The sequence below is a fragment of the Diplotaxodon limnothrissa genome, linkage group LG7 (genome assembly GCF_057381915.1).
Source record: "Diplotaxodon limnothrissa isolate DT_005_m linkage group LG7, D_limnothrissa_male_GT1.1, whole genome shotgun sequence".
In the NCBI taxonomy this organism is placed as follows: Eukaryota; Metazoa; Chordata; class Actinopteri; order Cichliformes; family Cichlidae; genus Diplotaxodon; species Diplotaxodon limnothrissa.
The window spans coordinates 53,012,690-53,032,984 of NC_140602.1; the positions used below are offsets into that span (position 1 = coordinate 53,012,690).

Here is a 20,295-nt window from a genome sequence, read left to right on the forward strand (position 1 = left end):
CTGTAATGTACTTTCAAGTTCAGGCAGATTTTTATGAGAGGCAGCTCACTGGCATTACATTAAAGATGAGGTTTTAGCTCTAATGTATCAATGTATCTAATGTTGCTCTCACAGGTTCTGACACTGACACATAGCAAGTCTGCTTTACCACATTTTTAATCAACTATGAGCAACAAACTATAGTGATCATAACTTTATGAACACACCATTTTGTCCATTTTACACAAGAGCTTTCCATTTTAGTCTCTAACATCCTTGCTATTTTTGAAGTTGATGGGAATTAATAAAAACAATGTCACATGCTTCAAGCCACCACTGGGATAGGCTATGGCCGGCACCTTAGTAACCAGTAACCAACAAAATGCACAACAAAAAATACATTTTGTTTACAGTCTGTTTTTTGGCTAATTAAAATTGGAATCATCATAGTTAACACGGGACACGGGAAGTTAGCTAGCTAGAGCTAGAGCGCATCACCTTTGCTACTCTTTTGTTCAAATAGAGGCAAACAAGCAAACCAAAAAACAAGATGGCGACATAAGGCCCTGGTTTCACAGACTCAGAGGAAAAACATATCAAATGGTAAGAGGCTGATGGCAGACACTGTGAAACTGATTGCTAAAACTTTATTTGCATAGGCCTACAACCAGTCAGTGACCCATCCCCTGCCAGTAGGCAAACAGTTGCTGGAAGCTGTTGGTACTTGGTAGATGAAATTGGTTTCAAAGAGGTACAAAGTGCTGTGCTGAAAAATTCTCTGTGATATCTTTGGTTGTTTGGTAGCTGTTTGCCGCAGTTACCCATGGTTTGGATGTAAGTTTCCATGTCTACAAACACTTGCTAACTGCTCTACGAGCGGATACTGGTAAAAGTGCAACACAAACTAGAAATGGAAAACGTTGGCCTTGAAAGTAAAAGTTGGGCACAACTTTTACTCTGAAGAGGTTTGTGTCAAACAGCGTGGGTTTTACTACTGCCTGCAGACAAGCTTTCTTTCATACGAACTACAGGCAACAAAGTGTTAGCAACCACAAAGAGCTTTTTAATCCAGTGCCCCCTTTATAAGCAATTTCAAAGCAATAGCCAGGAACCACTCTCAAACCAGTTGGGGAATACACATTTTTCACCAGTGACCAGAGGTTGTCAGAGGGTCCCCGACTCGTCTCTAGGCCTGTGTGACTGAGGCATAAGATGACAAACTATAAGTAAAATGGTAGTCTACAAATCAGTAGGTGATCACAGTGGCCATGTCCATCTTTTATATACAGCCTATTGGGCAACAAATGTTCACTTACTTAAGAATTCTAGTTAAGGAAGACTTTTTTAAGGTAATAACATTTTAAATGTACATTATTAGCTTAAAAAAAGTTATGAAAAAGCTTCAAACTGATGAAAATCAGTGTTAGTAGTTGTCTAACAAAAAATACACTCAAAAAAGCAAGCTGATTTAACACTTCAGATGGTGTCAGGGGCATTTCTGTTCATTTCTTTCCCACCCTTGTGGTGAGTGTTATCATCCTGGCATTCAAATACAGCCAGTCCCTTTGTCAGCTTTACTTTACGTCTTTCCTGATATCCAATATCTCTCATTATTCCTTCCCTCATCTATTTTTTTACTAGCTGCTCACTCTCTCTTATTCCCTCCTTGCTTATCTTCATGGTGCAGATGTTGGTGAACCCCTCAATGGGATTACGGTGGCGTTTCTCAGAAAATCAAAGGGAACACGCTGGGTTTTTGGGATTAAGTGTCGCCCGTACCCAGCCAGCAAAAATATTCAGGTTCCTTGCTCCTATTGCACTCTCTCTCTTTTAGTAGCATGATAACAACTGTGCCTGCCACACTTGGTCCTGGTGACAAATCCAAAAGCAAGACATCATAACACACCAAAGCCTTTGCATCTTTTCCTCCTATTGCTCTCAAAACCATAAAGAAAGATCATTGTCAGCTTTTAATTTCACAGGGATTCAAGCTCTGCCACATGTTAAACACAATCTAACCAAAATCTATTATTTCCCACCTCATGCAAGAGTTATCAGGTTATTTTATGTCTACAATAGGCTGCCAAATAGCATCTTTTATTAGTCATGAAGATCTGCAGTCAGTGATGTGGTCAGGTACTGCAGTAGATGAGAAAGCACTATACTGTACTTACTTAGTTCAATGAGCCATTTGGCAGTGATATGCCTAGATTATAGTATCAAAACACCACTAGAGCCAAAGCAATGAATCAGAGTTGATGCCCTGCAGCTACAAAGGTAGAAGCCGTTTGATGCAAAAATGAAAGTCATCATTACAGTGTGAAAGCTCCTGCCTCACCCCTACAGCCAGTGTCAGAAATAAAACAGGAGCTTCCACATGGAAAATGTGGTGGAAATATATACTCCCGTATAAAACACGGGCATTTATAGTACAAGTTTGTGAATGTGAAACTGCAGTGTAAGGGAATTTTGCATGTCAAGTTTAATAAAAATATTGGCATAGTTAAAGAGTTAGTACTCTTTCATAGAAGTACTTGGGAAATAGTCCCTGTACTCTCCGTAAGTAAGACCTGGCTTGTGCTGCTTCTTTGTGTGAGTTTTCAAAACAAACAGACTTTTTGTTATAACTGAGATTGTGCTTATGAATGATGCCAATTAAGGCAGTTTTTTTTTTTAGCTTGTTTCTCATTGTTGCATTAAATTGAAAGGGGAATTTTTAATCAGAGTACAGCATCAAGTCGGTTAATTTGTGGGATATGGATCAGGTGAGTTAGGGGGGTGTTGATCAGTTTCAGCTGCTTTGGTGTTAATGAAATTATCGACAGAGGGGGAACAATGGGACACAAAACAGAAATGGTTTTGTATTCAATTCAATTCAATTCAATTTTATTTATATAGCGCCAAATCACAACAGCAGTCGCCTCAAGGCGCTTTATATTATTGACTGTTTTGTAGGTGGAGGCCATTGAAATGGTAGCATGAGTCTAACTCCTCCAGGATTCAACATCAACACGTGCCATTGCCAAAAGGTTTGCTGTCCCCCAGCACGGTCTCAATAGCATGGAGGAGATTCCTGGAGACAGACAATTGCTGTAGTAGAGCTGGACAGCGCTGTAGAAGGTCCTTAACCCATCAGCAGGACAGGTATCTGCTCCTTTGTGTAAGGAGTAAAAGGATGAGAACTGCCAGAGCTACAAAATGACAACCAGCATGAACGTCTCTGACCAAACAATCAGAAGTAGTATTCACGAGGGTGACCTAAGGGCCTGTCATCCTCTAGTGGGCCCTGTGTTCACTGCCTGACACCATGGAGCCCGACTGGCAGTTGTCATGAAATATCAGAAGTGGAGCTAAAACTAGTGCCCTGTGCTTTTCATAGATGGCAGCAGGTTCACCCAGAGTACATGTGACAAACATGAAAGGGTCTGGATAAGCCATGGAGAACGTTATGTTATCTGTCTGACTGGTTTGGTGGTGCGTCAGTGATGCTCTGAGGAGGCATATCCATGGAGGGATGCATACACTGCTACAAACTAAGTAACGGCACCCTGACTGTCATTAGGTATTGGGATAAAATCCTTGGATCCATCATGAGACCCTGTGTTGGTGCAATGAGTTCTGGGCTCCACCTGACAATGCTGGGCTTCATGTGGCAAAAATATGCACGTTTCTGGAGGATGAAGGAACCGATACCATCGACTGGCTCCCATGCTCATCTTACCTTACCTCCAATAAAACAACAAAAACTGCCTCTCTACAGTAATCAAATGAATGTATGCGTCCACTTATTGCAGTAGACTGTATGTGAACGAGGCTGTTCGGCTGGAATTTATTTCATTCTCTTAATGCTGGAAATGGGAAATAAACCCTTCCAGCTCTAACGTGTTGTCCAAATGTAATCGTGTGAGTTTGAAAAATAAATAAGATGCTGACATACAAAATGTTACCATAACTTCTGTGTGCAATACAGAGTAAGACTGATGGCTTTTCAGAAAGGGAAATATATCATAAAATAAAAACCTGTGTATTAGGTGAAATATCCTGAGCTTCATGAATAATAAAACAACATGTTTCTGTATGTTCATGTACCTGATATGTCAAACCTGTTCCAGCTTTGTCTTACAGTATCTTACCATGATGGTCTGTCCAGGCTTGACGACGTTGAGTTCAGCCAAGCTCTGGAGAATTTCGCTCACTGCCTTCTCACACAGAGAGCTGCCAGCTGCAGGATCTTCTCCTCCTCGCCGTCCCTCATGTTTGCTGTCCTGCTCATCTTCCCCTCGCTCTGCCCCCGTCAGTGTGCGACCTGTAGAGGAATACACAAAAATGTCCACATCTGGTACATGCTAGATGTTCTCTCACATGTCCAACTTAAAGAGTCATTTACTGAACAAGCGCCTATCAAACAAACACGGCCCAAATTTATATAACTCTATAATAATGCTATTTCAAGCACACACATCATGAATAGCTCTCTTATGTCAGATAACATTTCAGTCACTTTGAAAATTACCCTCATTACATGCAACACTGGCAATCACCCAGTTTTTTTTTCTCCAGTAACCTGAAAGCTGTAATCATGGGAATCTTTCCCACTGCTTCCCCCATCCTACCTACACAAACTGTACTCAGCACGAGGCCTTGGAAAACACTCAAACATTACATATTATCTTAAAGTTGTTCCTTAGATTCATTTACATCCCGGTGTAACCAGTCATGTGCCTGTTACCATTCAATCACCGTTCTAAATGAATCGGATGGTGAGATTTGACAGTTCAATTTATGCCATGAAAAAGCATGTAATCAGACTGAAGAAAGGCAAAGTCAAACCTAAGTGACCAATGTCGCTCATAAATACTCACTTTTCCAGTGTTCACCAAATTTAACGTGGAATGGTTTCTTTTCTTATTTTTAAGCTTGCCTTTAAAAAAAAATCTATGTTCTTTAAAGTCCTTAAAAACATACACTGTAGTCCACAATATACACAAACAGTCATGTTTCCAGAAAATCCTAAGCACTAATACTGATTATGCTGGCAATCTCCTGATTTTTCATGTCACCCAGCTTTGGTTTATGACCAGAAACTTGCCAAACTGATGACTTTCCCGACCTTCCTCTACTTTTATGTATATATCAACATCTCCATCTCAATCAAGTGTAAGCTTAAGTAAAACCGTAATAATATTTTCAGTTTTCTCTTGATGTTTTTATGGAAATTTTGCACCAACTGTATATTATAGCATTCAGATCAGGTGCAATAGGGCAAGCGCGGGGTACACCCTGGACAGGTCGCCAATCTGGTGCAGGGCTAACACAGAGAGAGACAACTATTAGTACTCACCTGTAGCCCTATGGGCAATTTAGAATCATCAGTTAACCTAACTTCACTAACTGCATGTCTTGGGAGGAAGCCGGAGTGCTCTGAGATAACCCAAACACGGAGTGTCCATGGCCATTTGAGCCCAGGAACATCTTGCTGTGAGGTAACAGTGCTGCTCCATTTTAATGTCATATTTATTATAATAAATAAATAAACGTGTAGATAGTAAGCTGAATTAGAACTGACAGAAAAATTAGTAAATCTCATCATGTTGTCCTCACCGTGGCTGCTGGGCTCCTCTGTTGACTTGTCACTTTCTCCGTCAGCCTGCCCGTCAGCGTCCTGCTCGGCGTGCTGCAGGCTGAGCTTGTGGCACACCTCAAACGCCTGACCTACTGTTCGCACCATACGCATGGCCTGTGTCTGCCACAGAAAAGAGGAACATTGTGATAGAAATCAATGCTTATAGCAGAAGTACAGCATAATAAGTCAGTTACACTGATCAGCCTAATACAAGTTTTAAATATGAACTATTAGTAATTTTGACATTTTATGAATTGGACAAAAACAAAATCCCCTTTGTGGCACAATTTTCATGACTGATGTAAAAACCAGAGCAGCAGTAACTTGCAAAAAAACTGCGGACATATAAAAAGAACCTAAAATGGGGAAAAGTAAAGAAATCCTTGTCTCAAATATGCAGCTGTAATCTTTGTCCTTGAGTGCATCTGTTCTGTATTCACAGCATGCTGTGGATCTGGTAAGCCACCGAATATTAAATAAGCCACTACAAATTGAATCTTAAATCAAATTTAAAACCAAATATCGAATAACAGAGCTGATATCATCAGAATGAAATATTCTTGAATGAAACAGCAAAGTGAAAATCACAGAATACTAAACTACCAGACCTGATGTCTTCTGCACAGTGTTTTCTTTCTTCTGCCTCTAAAGGCGGCTATGCCCCTGTAACCAAGCTCTGCTGGCCCTAACTTCAAATGGCTGTAACTATCATAGTGGACATAGCGGGGACCCATAATAAGCTTTTCATGAGTCTGGTTAGAAGACGTGTGAGCCAGTCAAACTGTACCTTCTTCTTTGACTTGAAGACGTTGCATCTGAAGGAATTACTGGAGCCATCTCTTGCAATGTAGCTGAAGATCTTTAAGTCCTGGGAGTCATGTGATACGTAGAAAATCCTGAAAACACAACAGCTGATTTAAAAAAAACTCTCTTGCCTTTTAATATTAGGCATTTGTATCTAATAGCAAATAAATGAGTGGAGCCCCACTGATTTAGCAGCGCCAGGATATTTGCCTTTTGCTTATCTGCAAATAATTCAGTATTGGCGTTTATTATGGCTGAAAAAAACAGGAGAAACACCGTTCAACTACTTTGTCTGTGTTGATGTTGCATAGTTTGTCCACCGGAGGGCACTTTGCAACTTCCCCACTGGCAACGTGTGTTTGGAGTGTCACAAACAATCAGCAGAGCCAGGCAGAGCATAAATAAGTTAATAAATTAATTAATAAATAACTACACATAACAACTGAAAGGGACTTTTTTTTTCTAAAAGAAAAAAATATTAGTGGCTTTAACGTGATCGCAGAACCTTGGCTTTGTTATCGGTCTTAAAATCCTATATCATGAGGGTGTGGAGCCATTAATCAAGCACAAATAATTCACCTTCTTCAGAATCAAGTAAAAGAGCAATACTGTGCTCAAAGTGCTTTTTCAAAGACACCTGCTACTGTACTACACTACTGTGGCTTATACTGTACAGACATTATGTCGTGGTTGATACTACACTACTGCCAGTGCAGTAAACTGGCACAGGTCAATGTTTCATCTGTTTCTAGCTCCTCTACTGTCAAATGTCTCCACTGGGAAGCAGGCAAACAAATTATAGCGACCTACTGCTCAAAAAGCACACTTACACACACAGAAAGGATAATTACATTGAACATCACTAAGACCCTTGGTGAGGTGTGGTTCTGCCAAATGAGATCCTCCCACAGATTTATCCATAATTTACATGAACTTGCACTCAAATCTCTGACTGCACACAAACCTTGCTCCTACTAGCATCTGATATGCAGTACAATTTTGACACGTTACAGTTAAATCGCTTGGGAGCAGGTGACATCTTCACCTTGTCAACTGGTGACTGTTTGACTAAAAAAAAATTAAACAATGACAGAAACATGCTTCACTAACTACAGTGCATGCATAAGCTGTCCCCTATGTATTATGAATGTAGGCCTCGTTTTCCATATATAGCCACCCATTATGTATAGCAACGTACACGTGAGGACATGTAAAGCATCCACTGGGCCCGCAGTAAAGGACAAAATATCCACTTAGAGGGGTACACTGTATAACCTGTAGTCTACTCAAAGCAATTACTTTGGGTAAAGCATACATCAAGATGCAGAGAGCAAAGAACAGACTGTGCTGAATATCAGGCAGCTTTATCCTCTGAGTCTATAACCGAAAAAGGGAAGATGAGATGTTATTGCTTGTTTATATATGAAGATATGAACTTGTTTCGAGGGGTGCACTGACCTGTATATTGGATCGTGCATGATCAGCATTTTGCTCTCATCCCATGTCCATTCCTTTCTCTGTGAATGAAAAGAAAGAGCTTATATCTCAGTTCTAATATTCTCGTGGTGGTGCTTCATTTCTGAATCCAGGAGAAAACGGTCATTTTGGATTCTGGTAGCTTGCCTTCTGTTTCTTCCTTAGCATCACCTTGACCCCGTCCACAGACACCACGATGCTGACCTTTTTCTTCTTGATGTTCTTGGCCTTGAATTCGTACTGGGAAAGTAAATGAAAAAAAGTAGATCGGAATATTAATCATGCATACATAAAGAGCATCTTATCTTTTCTGCAGGATAGAAATGTGACTGCTGCAGTAGTGGAGCTTTAACTAAGTAAGAATTAGACTGCACCAAAAGTACCATCAGGGTGTACACCCCACCCCTGGCGTCGTTGCCCACCTCTCAAGGTTAAATACACGTAGACATTGAGGGCCAGCAGGAGGGACCATGCGCTTACCTGCTGCTCTCTGGCAGGTAGCTCCAAGCCCTCCTGGGTTTTAAATGCACCTTAGAACACACATGCATCAACACTACAATGAGCGGGTGGAGGGAGGTTTGGAGTCTTCTCTCACCCCCGTTCTCTGCGGCCTGCTGGAGCGGGGGGGCTAGGAGGAGGAGTTGGCCGTCCGACTGCGGTCTGGAGTGTGGGGCCTCCCTGCTGCTGCGGAGTCGGGGCGGTCTGCCTCCCCCCACTGCAGGGAAAAGGGTAACACCACCTGGGTCTGGGTGCAGTTCCCCCTCCAGGTGAAAGGGTACCTAGACCCGGTTTGTAGAGTACGCTTGGGGAGTGTGATCGTGTGTACAGCGTCTCTTTATGTCTGTCTCCACGTTGGTTGAGTGTGGAGTAAGAGCATATGAGAGCATGAGGGTGGGAATGGATGTTTGTATATGTGTGTGCCTGTATGTCTGTGTCTATATGTCAGGTTGGGTGTCAGGCGCCACCTCTCTGGGGACATCTCAGGCCCTCCAAGGTTTGGAGGCCTATCTCCCCCTACCACCACTTCCCCTGCCAGTGGCGGACTCCCTCAGACATCGGTGCGTTGGTGGTTCTTTGTGTCCGGGGATGGGCGTCCAGGTACACACCGGCTCACTCCTTGGCGGCCGCTTATCGGGGCCTGGAGCCTGGGGCTCGCTCGGGCCACTTCGGAGGTGGGGTGCCCCCGGCCTCTCGGCCTGGGGCTCGGTCACTCAGGCACAGCTGGCTGCCGGCGGAGCTCACGGGCGCGTCACTGCAACTCCCCCTGGCTTCTGCTCCGCGGCTGCTGAGTGAGCCCTCATCTGGGACTCTCCTCAGCTCTTTCCGGGACAGTGGCGCAGCTGCCCCTCTGTTGGTCTTCCTTGGTCTCTTGTGTTCTGGGGGCCTCTGGATGTCTGGAGTTTTGATCTCCTCCATACCTGCTTCATGCCCTGGAGGACGGGGCTGTGGCCCCCCCACACTCCCTAGCAGATCATTACATGAAGGAACCTTTTAAAAAAACAAGCGCGTCCATGCTCACAGGTGTACACACGGGTGTTCACACCCACAAACTACACCCTTTTTGGCTCCTACCTCAAAGCACACTGTGTGCTGTTGATCTTATGTGCTGCACAATAATGTTTAATATTTAGTATTTACTGTCATATTCCCATATATCATTGTGATGTTGTTTATTCTATTACTCTTGTTCTCTTCTGCTTGTTTTCTTTTTTCTTTCTTAGCAGGTGATCCAGGTGATCGATATATGCATTTTTTATTTCTTTTTTTTTTTTTCTGCTCATTCTGTTGGTTTTTGTCTTTTGCCCTTCTCCCCCGTCCCTCTTCTCAGCTGTTTCTCTTTCCCTCTTTCTTTCTCCCCTTCTTTCCCCCAGTCAAGTCTGTACCGTATTCAGTAAGTGAAAATAAAATAAACAATAAAAGGTGAATCAAATGGACCATTACGGCAAGGCTGGGATGGTTAATTTGGTAAAGTAAATCCGTTGGGCATCTTTCTTTGCCTTTAGACAACAATTCTGATGGCAAAAGAGCCAAACGGGACAGGCAAAAAAAAAAAAGAATTAGACTGCACAATAGTGAATGATCATAGAAAATAAGTCTTTTATAGCAATTTCCTAATTCCATCTGTTTGCTTGCAGATGATTATCTGAAGACACATGCAGGATGAAATCAGATACCTTTGGAAAAATGCTTAGAAACTACATTCACCAGTCACTTTTTACATACACCTGTTCAGCTGCTCATTAATGCATCTACCGAATCAGTCAATCACGTGCTCAAACCCAACACTGAACGTGATTAGAGGGATTTTGGTTGTTGTATTTCACTTAAAATTCACTCTGACATTGTGTTTCATACTTGTTATACAGTCGCATCGCACACATATACCAACAACTCCAGTTCTTCACTGCAGTGAGAGATGTCTTGCTTTGGCAGGGTGGCAGCATTAAGAGAACAATCTATCAGCATTAAAACAAAAACAGCAGTGCACTTTAATTTATCAGCATTTTTAATGGCTTGGCAGTTTGCAATAAGAATTCTGATCAAGTCCGATAAACATTTGCAGCCAAGAAAAAAAACACTTCGCCAAAGCTCTCAGAGACAGACAAAACAGCCCCTCAGCTGCAATGCAAGTCGAGTACATCGAGTATCGTGTTATAAAGACTGTGGCCTTGCAGAGCTGAACCACATCTCTTCTTGGAACACAAACTATCCTACTAAATTAAACAACATTTAAGTACAAGGCCTTGGGTATGGGTTTGTCTCCATTCTGTTAGCTGAGAAGTACACAACAGCTGTGTCTGCACAGAGTGACTAACACATTTCCACCTCATCAGCTGGCCAGGCACTCTGCCGAGGAAGTTAGCAAGTCTGGCCTGTCGACTCAGATCAGTTATAAATAAGAAGCAACTCTTGTGAGCTACCAGCTATAATGGCTTACAGTGAGGCCGCAGGAAACATCCATCTTTCATGTCCCAAAATGCCTATATTTTGTGGACTATATTTGGTAACATATGCCTGCAATATGAGATGAAATTCAGCTGCAGAGGGGAAATGTTGAGACCTTACTATCTAGAACAGGGGTGGGTAATTCCAGGCCTCGAGGGCCGGTGTCCTGCAGGTTTTAGATCTCACCTTGGGTCAACACACCTGAATCACATGATTAGTTCATTACCAGGCCTCTGGAGAACTTCAGGACATGTTGAGGAGCTAATTTAGCCATTTAAATCAGCTGTGTTGGTTCAAGGACACATCTAAAACCTGCAGGAACACCGGCCCTCAAGGCCTGGAGTTGATTGGAGTTGAACATGATTGTGATTAGCTTAGAAAACTCAACTCAGCTCAACTTAAACAACTTCCACAGCTCCCCTTCCTCCATCTTAATATAAAAAAAGCCTTCAGCATCATTGAAGTTGCTTATCTAGTTGTACCAAAACCAAAGTACACTCATGTATCCAAATGCAGTCAGATTCATATATTTTCTTCTAAATCTCAGCAAAAAACTTGTCTGACAAAAGTAAATTTTCTATATTATATTGCAAATGTGATTATACTTCAGTTCGTTGAATGAGTAAAAAGAATGGAAGAGAAGAGAATATAAGATGTTGGCATGCAAAATAAATGTGAATAAAAGTATAGAGACAAAGAAGGGTAAGAAGCCTATAAAATGGAAGAGAGAACATAGGAGGAGAGGCGAGCAGATACAAAGAGACAACCGGAAAGGAGGTTAAGAGACAACCGTTGTTACGTAAGGACCCCCCGGAAATTGTGACCTTTTAATTCAGCTACACAATGGTAGTAAATAGCAATTAGCTGAGCCTTATGAATTCAAGACCTAACAGATATGATTCTGAGTCACATCTGTGTTGTATTTTAACCTTATATATATTCACACTCTGAATGTCTCCAAAGACAGAGTAAATAACTGTTGTGACTCGATGAAGTCATTTTTGTCACCCGTTTCCGTGTTTTGTGATGATTTTCTCCTTGTGTCTATTTGCCCTGCTCTCTCAGCCCTGGATCCATGGTGATTAAAGTTTCAGTCTCTAATTATACAGAAAGGAGTCCTGAGAGAGCTGATTAAACAGAGAATAGGTCTTTAAAGTGGAAGAGGACAGAGAAATGCACTGCAGAAACAGAAAGAAATTCTAGTCAGGATTCAAAAAAAGAGTACCGTCACAGCCATAGCAGTGCTTTCAGCTAAATACTAGAATAGAATAGAAATATTCTTTATTGTCCCTCATTGGGGAAATTCACTTTCACGTTCCAGCAACAAAGTGACAGGCAAATGGAGCATGCAAGAAATAATAGACTCTACAGGGCAAATTCACCACATGAGAAAAAAAAACTAGCATGCATTCTTGGTGTTTACTGTCATATTTTGGCATCACAAGGCTAGTGTTTGGTCATAAACCAGAATTTAAATCATTTCTTTATTTTTTGAGAGCCACGCTGTGTAAAAAATCACTATCAGCAAGATAGTACAGACTACACTATACAACTACTATGACAATGATTAAAGCAATTTAGCTTACAAGCTAAACGTAAGTCCTGAAAGTAACAGAATTAACTTCTGAAAGATTTTTGGGGCTCCAAGACCAAACGGATTATCTGCAACAGATTTCTAATGTAAGACTGAGGAATAAAAAAAACCGAGAGCTAAAAAAAAGAGGACTGTCACAGTCATAGAGGTGCTCTGAGCTAAATACTAACATGCAGCAAACTAGCATCAGAGTCATACTTTAGCATCATGAGGCTAGTGTCTGGTCATAAACCAGAAATTAAAACCTAAACAACACAACTGCTATGACAATGACTAAAATACTTTAGCTTGCGAGCTATTAGTTATTATTAATCTCTGACACTCTTCCAAGTATTTTTTGTCCTGCCTTCCTCCCTTCACCCCCAACCGGTCATGATAGCAGCCTATATAAATACTATATAAATAAAATTGAATTGAACTGAAAATTGAATTACCTAAGTACTAACACTAACTAACAGTTCCAAAGCCTAACAAAAATCTGCAACACCAATCTAATCTAAGACAGAGGAATACAAAATAGAACAAAAATATCCTCCATACATTGATCTACACTGTGAGGTCTAATAAATACCAAAACAGGAGACACGAAACTACCTTTATACTGTACTTGCACAAGGATGTGAGAACACTCACACAGCTCATTTATAATTCACAGTTTATGCCAGAATTATGGTGAAGCAAAGTGGGATTTTGCAACTTCATCCAAAGTATGAAATTTTTATATTTTCTTTGCTTACGTGCAAAGTGTTTTGAAATATTAAGGCTTTTTAATGCACTTGCATTGTTATGGTTTTCCCGGTATTGACATCAGAACAAACAATTAAAAGCTCATGACACAAGATGCACTAAGCCGTTGCATATGTCAGCTCTGAAAACCCTCAGGATATTCCAGAGAAGAGCTTAGTTCACTTTAGCGCGCTGCTACGGATGCTGAAACTTTCTGAATTAGGTTAGAGAAATTTAGGTAACCAGATTTACAGGCTCACGTGAGAGGAATAAGATCTGAAATGTAATGAAAGGTGCATGACTAATGAAGACTGAACAGACATGCAAAGGCACATGAGCTAAAAATCTCCCTTCAAAGACTTAGGTTTTAACCATAAAACTTTAGTTGCAATGCTGACAGTGAGTGTTGCAGTACTACAGCAATGTAAAAGCTCAAGGCGAACATACTGAGAGCATTTACTTCAGACCGTTCTCAGCCTGGATGTGAGCATTTAAGCCTTCAGACTCATCAGTCTTCCCAGACAGCGTAACAAATTCCAGTCAGCGTTTCCTCTCTGCAATCTATTATGAAAGTGTCAGAAAGAATAGTGATGGAAGTTGCTATGTGCACAAAACGAGGAAGGGAAAACTCACTCTCAGTAGAACATTTCAGATCACTGTTATATTTTGTTTTGAGCTAGCTATTTTACAACAGAGAAACACAGAGGAAGATTAAACCAAAGGAGAGAGATCAATCACTTTTTATTAGGAAAGTATAAGAAGGCAAGACAAAAAAAGGTTACAGAGCATTTTCAATTTGTGAGTAATTAAATATTTAATAGCTTCAAGGCAATGAGAGCCGCAGCCAGATCAGATACTTGAGATTGTTTATCTGACAAACTGCAATGCCCTCAGAATGATACTAAAATTTTGGAAAATAGCTTTAATATGTAAGACTATCTATTCATGTGGTTTTAAGGCCTGCAATGTTAGTACACGACTTTGTCCCAGACTGAAATATCTCAGTAGCTAGTGGATGGATTACAGCAGCTTTGACATTCATGTCCAAAAGACAAATCCTGTTACCTTTCCTAATTTTCCCTCGAGCGTCACTGTGATGCTACATTTTATCACTGAAATGTCTGCTAGACTTTGACTAGCCAGGACTTTGACTGGCCTGGACAGTCAGGTGCACCTTTAGTTCAGTGTTAATGAGCAAATGTTACCATGCTACATGCTAAAAATCTCCATTAAACCATTAGATTACCTTAAATACAGATATCAGAAACATTATAATACTATAGACCCTGCTACCTAAATTAACCCTGTATGGTGATCATGGGAGAATTCAGATAGTGTTTGTATACAAGTAACGCCCATTTTCACCCTGAATGTGATCAGTAATCTTTCTATTCTTAGTATTCTTACTGTACATATATAAAGACGAAAAAGAGACAAAGATGTGACTGATATCCCTTTTTTCTTGAGAGGCTGCAGAGCAAAGAACAGAGCTCCCAGTCATTATGTGGAAGTAATTACACTGCAGATACTGTAAATAAACCTCCGGGTCCCAAATGGTACCTGCCAGCAACCTCTAAATGAAAGGCCACCGAGTCCTACAGTTAACATTACTCGATTCATGTTTCAAATTCTGGCTTCTGAGAAAATTAAAATGAGAGGTTGGAAAAGGACATTTTTCCCCCTCCTGCTTGATGTTAATGGACATTTTAAGAATGAATAAATGAGGAGGGTTTTAGGTTGGGCAAATAAAAATCATGGAATGAGAAGGGCGCACCCCCGACTCCCACTCACAACCCTTCCCCGCTTTCAGCAATCCTGAAAAGCAGTGGAATGCGAGGTGCATTGTGGGTCACTCATGCTCCCCGTTGTACCATTGAATCCATACAGGAATCCACAATAGGCCCTATAGATCGCAACCTAGCAACGGCTTCATTATAATTCCCCAGATTTGGGGAGTTCCAAGGAATTTCACTGCTTTTTTTCCTGGATTCAGGGTACAATGAGATGACTGTTGGGAGCAGAACTGAGGCAGGAAGACAGACTAGCTACTCCAACAGCTGAACATTTAACATGAAAATAAAGATTTTTTTGGAAGAGGGGTGGGAAATCAAATTACTGGGGGAAAAAAACGAAATTCAATTAAAAATGAAAAAAATGTACTTTGCTGCATGAGTTGAACAGAAAGTGGAGCTTAAATTGCTGCTGCCGGTCACTCCTGAGGCCAGACAGGGAGGACAGAGTGACTCTCACGATAGCAGAGATGCCCAGACCTCCTGGCACGTCTCATCGTTAGTCAGCAGGAATGTGTGTGTCGGTGCAATTACCCCGGAAAATGACCTTGGCCTAGATCAGAAATGGAGGGGAGTTTTATTTTTCTTTACCCCGGCGACGTTACATATCTCTCTCTCTATATATAGATATATATGTGTGTTTGAGGGGACAAAATGAAGAGAAATAACGCGTGTGCTGACTGCTCTCTACTGTGTAATGATATTACTCCTGTTTGCAGCCCCCAGTGAGCAGCAGCAGTCTTTTCTCAAGAGAGAGCGGGTGTTAGCAGAAAACAGAATACTTAACGGCCTGCTAAATAGGGGCTCCTCCATGACAGCGGGCTTACGCGCAAGACGGGAGGCTGTTAAATAACTGCAGCTTTTTTTCTTCAGTAGAACATGGCACAGTGTTGATCGAAGGGCTTTGTTTACGCTGCTTCACCGTCATTTACTCTTCTTTAACCTGACCTCAGCATGTTTATTTTGGGACTTTAGTGACAATCTTCTACCAGGAATACAGGCTTCACCAGCTGGTCCCGACTCTCCACCAGCTCCATCTGGGACCTCCAGCTGTTACTTTTCTAGATAAATGGCTTTCATTACTTACACCGCAAGTCTGTTTACAGTGACTGACAGACAGAATTGACCATCACAGCTCGTGCTCGTGCATCTGTGCAGGGGGGAGAGGAAAAGAATGAAAGTCTGGGAAGCGAATACAACGGAGCGCATGGATTGATCGCCATCGTGTCGTTACGTTTGAAACGAAAGCGGCAAGGTCAAGATGAAAACCTTCCGCGGATGGTAAGCAGCGAGCGTGACGTGAGATGTGAGTACCTTTGGAGAGGATTCAACTACACTTGAGGCAGACTTGTCAGAAGAAGCAGCTAAGCCCCAGTGCGGGCCAAGGCAGGCACTCCTCGAGCGCTGGCGCCCTTGGAGTGAGAATGGGCGCACGCTTGAGTGAGTCACTGACAGGCACGGTGAAAGGACAGCCAGTCCCAGGGCGCTGACGGCAGCTACTCGGGGTTAGTCACATGGGAAGGGAGGAAATACAAAGGAACAACCTGAGCATGCCAAGCACTTGCACTCAATGAGAAACAGGCTGAAGGTGAACGAGGAGCTGAGGCTGTTATTCATGTTATTTCACAACTTAGAAAAACCCTTATCTTAAAAGAGTGAGTTACACACTTCTTTGTGTTTCAGGTGCGCTTTAACACGTTGTGTAAAACAGAGGAATTAATCAGGCATGTCTTGACATCTGAAAAAATGGAAGCGAGGGCGAACTGTACCAACACGCATCTCAGTACCCAGTGCTGCATTAACCTCCTAGGACCCGAACTCTTCCACAGCATGCATTTTTAATTTCTCTTTGATATTTGTGCATATTGGAGCCCGATGAATGTAAAACCAAAGAATTACCAGATTATTTTTTTTTTACCTTATTTTTGTTTTTAAGAAAAATAAGAGCCACATATGAGGATATTCGTTTAAAATTTTGATAGAACAGTAGCAGCATAATGTCCTCGTAAGTGGATATCAGGCCCTTGTAGAGCAAAATTGAGTATTTTGGTCTAAATAACCCAAAATGTGATGTCCACATATGTGGACGCAGGTCCTAGGAGGTTAAGAGACAGTGACAGTGTCTGAAACTTGTGCAGTTTTGTTAAAATTATGGAAATAATCTACATTAAATGTGATACTATGAACACTTGTTGGTGTTTTGAAGGTCATAATCAGACTTATTCCAAAGAGTGTGGGTAAAAATTATTCATTCTTTATAGTTAAACACAGTTCTCAAGGAAAGGAAATCTGGCCCTGATGATGAATCTGAACAGCTGAATCTGTTGGATAATTTTACCTGCTCGGTATGGTTGACAACAGTGATGCAAATAATAGCCCTCTGTGTCATTTATAAAGCGCACGGCTGTCTGGATACCACTCAGGATCGATTTAGCCAGGGGTTTATATTACAATAAAGACGCCATCTAGGCCAGAGTGTTTCTGTTTAAAAAAGCACCAATGAAAACTGAAACCAAACTGTGTGTCTGAAATGGCAGGTGGAGCCACTGGGGCAACAGGGCATCATACAGAAAGGGGGTAAACGAAGGCATCTGGCTGATACAGGGATGCTGAGTGTGACTCTGTCCAAAGCAGTAGTCTGGCAAAGCAGCAGTCAGAGTAATAGGATTACTGGGATGAACGCTGTCAGATCACAAGCCATAAAATCCCCTTAGCACCCAGTGCAGGGGGGCAACCATCAGCGATCTACATCCATACTGTAACAGAGCTTGTACGGTACTATAGGCTGACTAATAAACACTTGTGTATGTAATATCTGACATCTGCTTTGAAAAAAATAAATAAATAAGCTGAGACCCAGAAGAAAAAATGTTTTGATATTTTTAGATTTTTTTGAATAAGGCTCTGATTTCCCCTTCTAGAAATCTGTGTGTTTACACACTACTTTGTATTTAATAATTAGTCATTATTAGTCTCTGGCTCTCTTCCACTGTGTGTAGTTTTTCCTGTCTCCCCTCAACCCTTCATGGCTGCTGGCTGCCCGTCCCTGAGTCCTTCTTCCTGTTAAAAGGGAGTTTTTCCTTCCCACAGTTGAAAGTGCTTGCTCATATGGCGTGTTCTCTGTTATTGTCTGTACCTCACAATATAAAGCATCTTAAGAATAACTGATAACTGATTGTCAAAATAGCTGGTAAAACAGTTTTTTGTTAATCTGTTAAGCATTTCATTTCAAACCCTTCAACAGACTGGCGACCTGTTCAGGGTGGACCCCACCTCTCGCCCTATGGCAGCTGGGATAGACTCCAGACCCCCTGTGAACCTTAATTGGATAGAAGAGAATGGATGGATGAATGGATACTAATCATTTCAGTAGTTGTTCTCTGTGTGCTGTCTCTTTGTTGGGCTAAAAACAAATCATCTTGGGTGTTGGGGAAACACTATGTGATGAACCATTTACTCGAACAATGCAAGGTTTGAGGTCAGTGCTTAATCACATGCTAACCCTGTTTTAGGGAGGCAAACATGGGCTGTGAATCAGGGTTGCCCACCATCTGTGCCTTACATGCAAACATCCCCCAAAAAGTCCCCTTGAGGAGGCTTTAAGAGAGTTCGAGAGCTTTCATGAAGCTCAGACGTGAGTAGCTTAAATCTATGACTGAGACAGCTTCTCATGCAGCCCACTACACCAGCAACAACATGTCTGACAACAGAAGGCAGTGCAAAGTGTGCCACCACATGGCATTGATTGATGACAGTCAGCTTAGTGCTGTCTGCAAATTTCATTCCAACCTGACTGCATCCTTCCACAAGACAGGGTTAACACTGTATGTAATAATATTTAAGTGAACTGTTTAAATCATTGTACGATTCCCACAATACCTGGAATGTAACTACAAACTCAAATGGCAGGGGTCGAGTGGAGTCACAGAGAAAGAGGAGACTGAATCTGGCCTGCATTCATTTCTTTAAATTAATCAGGTATCTTATTTGGTGTTTTCATTTCGCGGCCCTGAGTCTTTGAGGTCCTTCAGTAGTAATACACTGCAGAAGATTGGACGCAATCAAAGAGATCAAATACACCGAATGCCTTTTGTGCAGAATCAAAGGACTTAGTGGAGATGAGCAGTGTGCAGTCTGATAACCAGGACTATTCCTGTACTGTCCTTTTCACTTATTACCCAGAAAGTCTACAGCGGACCCACGCTGCTCACACACATACACACTTGTTTGTCGTGTAAAAGAATATATTACCAATTTGGGGGATTTAACCGGTGGGGTTTAAACATGAAAAAGCCAGCAGTCATTAAAACCTCACAATCTGTGATGTATGATGGTGTTTAGAGCCCAGCTGTATTTATATATTAGCAAAAGGTTTTTTTTCTTCTTAGACACACAAAAATCTGAAAAAATTGCATATTACTAAGATAATGTGACAGTGCTAGGGCTGCTCAATTAATCGAATTTTAATCACGATTACGATCTGGGCTTTCAACGATCATTAAAAATGACTGAGCCGATTATTAGCCCCTCCCTCATTTATCCGCGACACCTTAAAGGCCGGTCCGTGAAAATATTGTCGGGCATAAACCGGTCCGTGGCGCAAAAAAGGTTGGAGACCGCTGATTAAGAGGACCCGAGGGAAGCTCGGAAAGCTAAGCAGAAGTTATTTGGAGAGTGACTGCCGTTGGTTGAAAAGAGAGTTTAAAAAAAAAAAAACTTCAGTGGTGTTGCACACTATTTTATATTATTTTTTTAAAGTCATTGTTAACCCTTTAAAGCCGGTCAGAGCAGTAAGCTCCGTTTTGCGTAACTATTGTTAAATCCCTGTAGAACCTGAACTGTGTAAGCTAGCGCAATAATTTGTTTTGCATATGAAACCGGAGGAGTTGTACTTACATCTGATGCCATCAGCTTGTCCTCGGTCACGGTTTCGTTCCACATATAGCTTTGCAAAAATTGCATAAAAAGCGCTTGCAGGAACAAAAACATAATATTCCAGAAACACGCTTTGCCGTTCCTATCAGCTGTTCGTAACACTTCCCACAGTGAAATGATGCACATGCTGTTTTCTTTGCAAATTTGCATCATAGGATTGTTTTTTGTTTTTCCTGCAGTATATAAAAATTGCTGTATCTCCAAAATAAAACTATGAAGACACTCAAAATAAATTTCCTGTGGTGGGAAACTATTTTTTGCAACTTTATTGTATTTAAAGTTTTGAGGGATAAACCTCTTAAATTTCTCCAAGTAGAAATATATGTAAACAAAACAAAAGCGATTTTCAATTTTTTTTGTAGTTTATTGCACTTTTTTGCAATTTATGTAATTACTATGGACTTAATGCATACATATTATTA

At 41.4% G+C, this 20,295-nt stretch overlaps 1 protein-coding gene across 1 annotated transcript in view; it reads right to left on the reverse strand.

Moving 5' to 3' along the window:
- Nucleotides 1-20,295, reverse strand: part of LOC146629214 (carboxyl-terminal PDZ ligand of neuronal nitric oxide synthase protein) — a 54,622-nt gene that overhangs the window by 16,691 nt on the left and 17,636 nt on the right. Inside the window, exons 3-7 of the mRNA XM_085358427.1 lie at nucleotides 8,030-8,122; nucleotides 7,865-7,923; nucleotides 6,390-6,498; nucleotides 5,581-5,722; nucleotides 4,113-4,285 (exon numbers count right to left, since the gene is read on the reverse strand). Of these exons, the coding sequence (XP_085214553.1) occupies nucleotides 4,113-4,285; nucleotides 5,581-5,722; nucleotides 6,390-6,498; nucleotides 7,865-7,923; nucleotides 8,030-8,122 (576 nt within the window). The remainder of the gene's footprint in view (nucleotides 1-4,112; nucleotides 4,286-5,580; nucleotides 5,723-6,389; nucleotides 6,499-7,864; nucleotides 7,924-8,029; nucleotides 8,123-20,295) is intronic.